This window comes from Sorex fumeus, unplaced genomic scaffold (assembly GCF_029834395.1).
Source record: "Sorex fumeus unplaced genomic scaffold, SorFum_2.1 ptg000043l, whole genome shotgun sequence".
Classification (NCBI taxonomy): Eukaryota; Metazoa; Chordata; class Mammalia; order Eulipotyphla; family Soricidae; genus Sorex; species Sorex fumeus.
In genome coordinates this window covers 4,523,400-4,531,624 of record NW_026606100.1, presented here as the reverse complement: position 1 = coordinate 4,531,624, position 8,225 = coordinate 4,523,400, and the positions used below count along the sequence as shown (strand labels likewise).

General features: G+C 58.8%; 1 protein-coding gene across 2 annotated transcripts; it reads left to right on the top strand.

The window, feature by feature from the left end:
- Nucleotides 1-85: 85 nt before the first annotated feature.
- MZT2B (mitotic spindle organizing protein 2B) lies at nucleotides 86-8,225 on the top strand. Of its 2 annotated transcripts, XM_056120716.1 has the most exons (4): nucleotides 86-602; nucleotides 824-972; nucleotides 1,712-1,888; nucleotides 7,968-8,225. In XM_056120716.1, exons 1-4 carry the CDS (start codon nucleotides 439-441, stop codon nucleotides 8,123-8,125), a joined length of 648 nt encoding a protein of 215 aa, XP_055976691.1. In that variant the 5' UTR covers nucleotides 86-438; the 3' UTR covers nucleotides 8,126-8,225. The 2 variants fall into 2 exon arrangements, with proteins under 2 accessions (XP_055976691.1, XP_055976692.1); XM_056120717.1 differs by lacking the exon at nucleotides 1,712-1,888 and having other exon boundaries at nucleotides 90-602; nucleotides 7,968-8,213.

Here is an 8,225-nt window from a genome sequence, read left to right as displayed (position 1 = left end):
GCGCACAACGACCGCCCCGGCCCCGCCCCCAACCCCGGCCGTCTCGGCTTCGTTACGCAGCTCAGGATGCGCGTGCGCCGGTGCTCGCGCCCGCAGGATCGATAGCGCGCGTCGGGAGAGGCCGTTTTGAACAGGGCTCTCGAGGAGCGCCCCTAGCGGGAGGGAGGCGGAACAGCACCGGCTCGCACCGCGGGCTGGCCCCACTCGGCGCCGGGCGTCGACTGCCGCCTAAGCGCCCGCGACCGATACGGGCTGCCGGAGAAGCCGGGAGCGGGTGCCCGCCGTCGGCCACCGCCGGGCGCGGAAGCCCCTGCTGACCGGCTAACGGGCGGGGGCGCCCCAGCGCGGGTCGTCGCCGCCTCCGTAGCGCCCGTGCGCGTCGGCAGGGGGCGCGCGCGAGCCCCTCGGAGCGGCGCGCGCACCGGCCCGGCGCGGCGGATGGCGGCGCCCGGCGCGGGGCCGGGGCGCGGGCCGCCCGCGGGCGTGGAGGCGGCCCTGCACAAGCTCGTGCTGCGGCAGAAGAAGGTGCTGAGCGCCGAGGAGATGGAGCTGTACGAGCTGGCTCAGGCGGCGGGCGGCGCGATCGACCCCGACGTGTTCAAGTGAGCGGGTGGGCGCCGCCCAGACCCCCCCCCGACGCCGGGTGCCCTCCCCGCCCCCGCCCAGCCCGCGGGCCTCCCCGGTCCCAGCCCCCGACCCCAGCCCCCCGCCCGCGCGTCGCCGATGGCCCTCCCGGACCTGGGCCCGGCGTGCGGCCTCCCCTGCCCCGCCAAGGCCGGAGCGGGTCGGAGGGCTCACTGCGCACCGCCTTTGTGCCCCCCAGGATCCTGGTGGATCTGCTGAAGCTGAACGTGGCGCCGCTCGCCGTCTTCCAGATGCTCAAGTCCATGTGTGCCGGGCAGAGGCTGGCCAGCGAGACCCCGGACCCCGCGGCCGCGCCGGCGCCCGCAGCCGCCGGCCCGGAGAGCAGAGGTCAGAGCTGGGCACGGCGCCCGCCGTGTCCTGTGGTCCTGGCAGGGGGCGTGGGGATGGGGTGTGAGACGGGGAAGGCTCCCCGGGCCGGGACGTAACTCTGCATGGCCCTTCGTGGCCAGGTCTTTCTGCTGAGACTTTTCCAGGACCCGCCGGGCCCTCCCAAGACTGGCCCGGTGGAACGCAGCGATGCCCTGCAGCCCCCAGCTGGGTGTCAGCCGCTCTCCTGGACATATAGGTCCCAATCAGGGCAACTCCGAGCGAGAGACACCCGTGGCCCGGGTGCTCCTTAGCTGTCGTTGGGCCATCATTCCAGGAACTGCAAAACGGCTCCCTCTGGGACTTGTCCAGCCTCCAGAGATGTGTTGGGGGAGTCCACAGTTGGTGGGGGCTACTCTAGGGGTGGGCCAGCAGGGCCACCCTGGAGCCTGTGGCTGTGGTCAGGGTGACAGTCCCCTGCCAGGTTCAGAACGGGGCTCAGCTTTGCAGGCTTTCCCCTCTATTTTCTGTCTGCCACGGGTCTGAACACATGCAGGTTTCTGGGGGTGCTTCTCCCACTGGCAGGCAGAAGCCGAGGCAGAAGTGACCCTCCAGGCTGGCTTCTGCCCAGATGCTGTAGGGACTCCCGTCTCCTCCAAGAGTGCCCTAGGCATTTGCACCCCGGTGCCGAGAGGCTCCAGGCTGTGGGCCGCCTCACTGACCCGCACTGTCTGCTCTCTTTGTCTCTCTCGACCTCCAGCAGCTTTTGTCTCTGCCAAGAACCGTAGCCCCCCTGCAAGGCCCTCCTTTTCCTCGGCCCCCAGGCCTACGGCCTCTCCGGCACTGCTCCACGGCCCGGCTGCCACCTACTCGCCTCTCTCTCCAGGGCCCCCCGGGTCCCTCCGCCTCTCTTGCTGCCTGTTCTCTCCTTTCGCAGGTCGCGTTTATTGGTTTCTCTGCCGGGGGGAGGGGTACGGGTTGGTATTAGTTACTAGTTGCCATGAAGACCACGATTCCCCCCCACCACCACCACCAAACCAGAGCAGCTTTGGGTTGCAGGAGCAACAGGGTTTCAGGCCACCCCTGGCACAGCTTAGGCACAGCACACAGTCCCTGTACTATAGGGACAAGTTGTGGTCTTTTGGGAAGGGCACCTATGCTCCTGCCCTCACAACTCTGCTGTAGCGGTGCCCACGCCCTAGAGGCGGGCCACAGGCCCAGGGGCAGGATGCAGTGCCAGCATGAGCACTGCTGGGGCCTCTTAGCTGCTGGCAGCACTTCAAGTGGCGACCTGATAGGGGTGACCTTGATTCCTCTTTCCCATCTGGTTCTGGACCTCGGGCTGTGGGGGACCTTCGTGGGTGCAGGGCCCAGGTTGGGGAGGGCCTGAGATCCTGTAGGTGCTTCTGCACGTCACCCGCCTTGTCTGTTGAGGTGCCACCCAGATCTCAAGCCAGGGAGGGTAGGTGGGCACAGCCGCCTTTGGTGCCAGTGCCCTGTACTGAGGGAAGGTAGAACCTCTACCTTGGAGAGAGGTGGGTAGAGTCAGGGAATCTTGAGGTAGCACTGGGAGCCCTGCGGGGGTGCAGGAAAATAGTTCGTTTTCTCCAGTGCTCAGGTTTGGGATCCCGCTGGCTTGGGGGATCAGTAGCTGGCACTGAGGTTTAGGAAGATGTGCACCGAGAACAGAGGGTAACCTGGGATGCTTGGTGGCAGGAGGCGAGGGCCCTGGCGGAGGCGTCCCCACCAGCATGCAAGGCTGCATGCAGGTTGCCCTCTCTGTCCACTGCTTCTACCCATCATGATGGCCTGGTCTGGGGTGCAGAAAATGAAGAGGGATGGGGCTAGAGCAACAGCATAGTGTCTTGCACGTGGCTGACCAGTTCAGTCCTCAGTATCCCATATGGTCCCCTGAGCAACGCCAGGGATAATTCAAGTGCAGAGCCAGGAGTAACCCTTGAGTATCACCAAGTCTTGGCAAACACCCCTCTCCTCCCCTCCCCCCCCCAAAAAAAAGTAAGAAGTGGGGAAAACTTGAGGGGTTTTAGTGATCAGCTGGAGTGGAGACAGGAGCTCAGGGTTGTTGGGGTTAGTGAGCTTTAGGCTTCCACAGAACTGGGGTGGAGGTGCTCCGGACCCCGGGCTGGATTGAATTATATAGTAGGCACCGTGGGTCATCCACCTGGTGTTTGGGGACTGTTACCAACAAGCTTGCTCATTTCTACCTTAGAAGTAGAGTGGGGGGCTCTTTGTCAGAGTGAGGGACTGAGGAGTAACTCACTTCTGCCAAGTGTTTCTCTTGAAGTTCCAGAAATTCATATTTTACTTTTTGTTACTTTGTTCTTGTTTTTTTGAGGGGTTTAGGGCCCACCGGGCAGTGCTTGGGGCTTACTCCTGGCTCTTCAGGAATCACTTCTGGAGGTGCTCAGGTGACCATGTGGTCCCGGGGATTGAACCACGGTCAGCTGAATGCAAAGCAAGCACCTTACAAGTACCTTAACCCCTTCGCTAGCTCCACGGCCCCCAGATTGACAGACATTTGTGGGGGTTGTTTGCTTGGCAGGTCAGGGGGGCATTGGGGTCACATCAGGAGGTGCTCAGGGATCACTCCTGGCGGTGCTCAGAAGACCAAGTGCAGTGCCAGAGATCAAGCCAGGGATAGAACCAGGTTGACTGTGTGCAAGGCGAGCAGTTATCTCACGGCACCTGGAAACTTGCATAATAAAAAGATGTCCTGTGCTAGAGCACAGCGGGTACGGCCCTTACCTTGCATGTCACCAACCTTGGATTGATCCTTGGCACCCCATATCCCCCGAGTCCTGCCAGGCATGATCTCTCAGCGCAGAAGCAGGAGTAAGCCCTGAGCACAGGAGGGTGTGCCTCGTCCCTGGAAGAACAGTGTCCTGGGGGCTGGATAGTATAGTGGGCAGGGCACTTGCCTTAAACATGATCTACCCAGGTTCGAATTCCTGGCACCCCATCTGGTCCCCAAGCACCACCAGGAGCGGGGGACCCGGCGTAAGCTCCAAGTGTGGCCCAGAAGCCAAAGGGGGAAGGGCTTCTCTAGGACAGAGATTCCTAAACTCTTTTGGCCACTGCCACCTTTCCAGAAGGGGAAAAAAAAACTTTCATGCCCAGCTGTCCCTGAGGCTACTGGCAGCCCCCTCAGTTGTGCCAGTGTCCCCCAAGTGAGGATTCTGTAGGCCACTTTGGGAAGCACCTCCTTGAGGACTTACGAGATGAACTTCCATCTAGAGTTTGAACTCCAGGCAGAGCTGTGCTGTCTGCAGAACTCTCTGGGGGGGTTGGCACCCATCACATAGGAAGTAGGTCCCAGGTGCCACAGAAGCGCACAAAAAGAATGTAAAATCTCATGAATAAATTTTTGGCAGACTACAGGTTGAAATGTTTCCATATTGGATACTTGGGATTGTTGAAAATGTAGTATTTAATTTACTTCATTTCTTTTTTTCTTCTTATGTGGCCCCTAAGAATTTTCCAGTTGCACACAAATCTTTGTTTTGCTTTGGGGCCTCACCTGGTGATGCTTAGAAGCATCACCGCTTCTAAGCTGTCTGTGCGCTCAGGAATCACTCCTGGCAATACTCGAGGGACTACATGGGGCACCAGGGATAGCACCTGGATCAGTCGTGTACAAGACAAGTGTCCTTCCCACTGTACTAGCACAGGACTGAGTTCCTGTAGTCCCAGTATGCGTGCACAACCCCAAGTGTTAGATTGGTGCTGGGGAAACATTGATTAATCCCCCATTGTGTGCCTTGCCCCAGAGGGCATAGCAGTATCTAATGTAGCAGTGACAGTGAGACACCCGCACCTTTGTCCCCAGTCCTCTGACAGATCCTGCGAGCCTTCCAGTGGGGCTGTGATGTCTTCTCCCCAGCATCGCCAGCCCTCCCACCCCATCACTGCTCTTCACCTCAGGGGTCTCGAGTCATCACTGAAACAAGGGGTTTGGGCACTAGAAAAAAGGGACGGTCTGGACGCTGCAGTTATTGGGGGGTCACACTGGTGGTGCTTAGGGCTGGCACTCCTGGCTCTGCACTCGGGCTTTCTCCTGTAAGGACTCGGGGGACCCTGTGCGATGCCGGGGATCAAATCTGCATCAGCCGCGTGTAAGGCAAGCACCCTCCCTGCTGCACTGTCTCCAGCTCCCTGCATTCTGCTTTTTCTGAATCGCAGCTTCCCACAGTTCCCCAGAGCCTGCAGGGTGGCAGCTTAGGTCACTCGGGCCACCACAGAGCTAAGAGGCAGAGTGGCCCAGCCAGGTCTGGTGGCGCCACGGGTCACCCGCTGACTGACAAGCTTGTGCATTTCAGGGTTGTGTGTAGGAGGGAGAGGATCACAAAAATGCTGAATGGCTAGAGGCCTGATTAGGGAGCAAGAGGAGCACTGGCTTGTGAGCTGCCTAACTGGGTAGTTTTTGGTGTTCCGTCACCACTGCCTAAAGTCTCTGGACTGTCAAGAACCGGGCTGGGGAGCACATCACCACCACCACCCTGTGCAGCCCACAGTCACCCTGGGCGGCCCAGTGACCGTCTCCCTGGGAGGGCGTGGCTGAGCTGGGATTCCAAAAGCTGGTCTCAGGCTGAGCACATGCTTCCTGAGGACTTCTCAGGACTCCTGAGTCCTGGGTTCGTTCCTAGTCAATGCACCAAGCACTGCAAGGTGTGATCCCCAGACAAAACCCCAAAAAGCAGGTCTTCGCACTGCTGGGCCCCGTAGACCATGTTTCACTTCCCCCACCGCCTGGTGTAAAATGGGGAGGTCTCCCCCTTGATGACCTGACCCCTGAAGGTTTCCCAGAACTGCAGAGCTGGGTCAATAGGATGCTTTTTCCAGTGGTTTTCATCACTCCCAATTTCTGTTAGTTTTGTATCTTCAGGATACATTGACCTCATCAGATTTTAAAATGACTCTGCTATTTTCTTACTCGGATATTTTGGAAAGGCCCTGGTGGTTATACAGAGATGGGGAAGAAGGAAGATGAATAGCAGGTACAGGAAAGCTTCCACGTTAGGCCTCAGACCACCCACCTGCCCTGCCAAGTGCTGGCACCGAGCCAGGCCCGAGCTGTGCCTGAGGACTATTTCTTTCTCGCTGAGAGTTTGTGTGTCAGACCAGATGCTGCAGATCTAGTTCTTCCTGGTTCTGCCTGGGGAGGGCTGTGGGCTCCCAGGGCATAGCATGTCCCCAGCAAGCTGAGAGGACCCTTGTACACTGACCAGTCATTGGGGACTAAAATACTGGCCTTCTCCCCCTTCCTCCCTCTGCCCCCCCAAAGGAAATGTGTGGTGACGATTCAGTGTTTCTCGTAACTCACTGGTAGGTGAGTTGCCTTGCTTCTACCCATCACCCTGGAGAACTGTAACATCTTTGCCGAATCGAAGGTTTAAGAGACGTGAGCAGACACAGTCAGGGCTGTCACTTCAGTACCACCGCTCCAGGCCTCAGCCACCCGCAGCAGAGAACCCTTTTATTCTTTTTGGGTCACACCTGGCAGTGCTTCAGGCTTACTCATGGCTTTGTGTGCATGGATCACTTCTGGTAGTACTTGGGGGACCATATGGAGTACTGGAGATCGAACCTGGGTCTGCTGTATGCACGCACGAGCCTTACCTTGCTTACTACTATCTACTACTGCTACCTTCTCAGGCTCCAAGGCCCCATATTTTCAGAGGAAGAACTTTCCAGAAGCTCTTTAGAAAGGTCATCCCCTCCCTGCATGAGTCTGGGGAAGGGGACCTAAGAGATCATACAGCAGGAAGGGCCACCAGGTGGTCCTGAGCCTGCCAGGAGTGTTCCACTTGGGTACAGAACCAGGACTGAGCTCTGAGTACCACCAGGTGCGGCTCAAAAACCCAAAACAAAGAATCCTGGGGGATTTTAGTTGCATTCAGTAGAAAGTCTAATCTGACACCCTGGATGGGGTCAGCAGCTTTGCATCAAGCCCTCCACTGGCTTGGTGGCAGGTGGTGGAATAGAAACAATAGGCACCTGAGACAGACCCCATTGCACCTCCTCTCCCACAACTGACTCCCTGCTGCAGGGCATCGACCTAAGGACTGGGATGGGGCCGGAGGGTCAGATCAGAACTCTCCCAGAACTTTCAGGGACAGACCGAGCCAGCCAGTGGGGAGGACTGTAACCTAGGGGCCAGCCATGCCCCATAGGGTTTCTCATTCCGTCAACACCCTGCGTTCAGGGACTAAGACTGACCTCTGGGTCTGAAGAGACCGTGCAAGGGTTAAGGAGCTTGTCCTGCACGTGGCCAGCCCAGTTCAGTCCCTGGCACTGCCTATCCCAGAAGACCAGGAGTGATCCCTGAGCAGAGCTAGAAGCAGTCTCCTGAGCTACTAAAATTGAGCTCTTGTCACAGCTTTTCATAAGAAAGTAAAATTATGAAAATTACGAACCGAGGGCAGAGATGTGCTCTGCAACATAGGAGGCCCAGGTTCAATGCTTGTCCTCTCCTGGTCCTTCAGGTGTGGCCCCTGGAGCCCCTGGGAGTGCTTCCTCCTCCTGGAAAGCCCCAGATCAAGGAATAGCAATTATGATGAGCAGTTCCCCACCTAAGTAACTGCCAAGTTCCTGGCAGGAGGCTCGTTGAGGTGTATGGGATACCCCAAGAGCCCAAGGCTCCACCACCGTGTCTGTCGAATGCTGGGAGGAAAAGCAGCATTTGAGGAAAACCCCACAGGTCCCACGCCTGACCGACGTGGCCCCTGCGTGCTGGTGTTTGTAGGTCAAGTGTGGGTGCTGAACGTGGGTGAAGTGACACATGCAGCCTGCTGGCAGTTGGGGGGTGGGGGTGGGAGTGGGGACCAGCCAGCAAAGGTTTCCCCCGCCCCAGGCCCTTTGTACTCTGACTAGGCCTTCTCTCAGAGGTGCTGCCCCCCAGGCGGCTGTCAGCCTGGGGACGGACCACACGGACAGCAGGTGTGTAGCCACGGCAGCAGCTGCCCTGCTCCTAACGCTTGTGTTCTATGTCTGCTCAGGGAGAAACAAAGGCAGCACTGCCCTCAGTGGAGGCTCAGCACTGGCAGAACGCAGCGGCCGAGAAGGTTCCAGCCAGAGGATGCCCCGACAGCCCAGTGCAACCCGGCTGCCCAAGGGGGCTGGGCCCGGGAAAAGTCCTCCTCGGAGCAGTACCTGAGGGGCACAGACTGTTCACACGGCCTCCCCACAGGGGCTTCCTGCGTGGCGGTTGGTAATAAATCATTTTGGAAAAAGCAGGATCCCACTCAAGACCCCTG

Excerpts from the sequence above, each read along its gene's own strand:
- MZT2B (XM_056120716.1), top strand. The coding sequence starts at position 439 with ATGGCGGCGCCCGGCGCGGGGCCGGGGCGCGGGCCGCCCGCGGGCGTG. Across the intron at positions 603-823 it reads ATCGACCCCGACGTGTTCAA|GATCCTGGTGGATCTGCTGA; the intron begins GTGAGCGGGTGG and ends TGTGCCCCCCAG. Across the intron at positions 1,889-7,967 it reads CCTGTTCTCTCCTTTCGCAG|GGAGAAACAAAGGCAGCACT; the intron begins GTCGCGTTTATT and ends ATGTCTGCTCAG.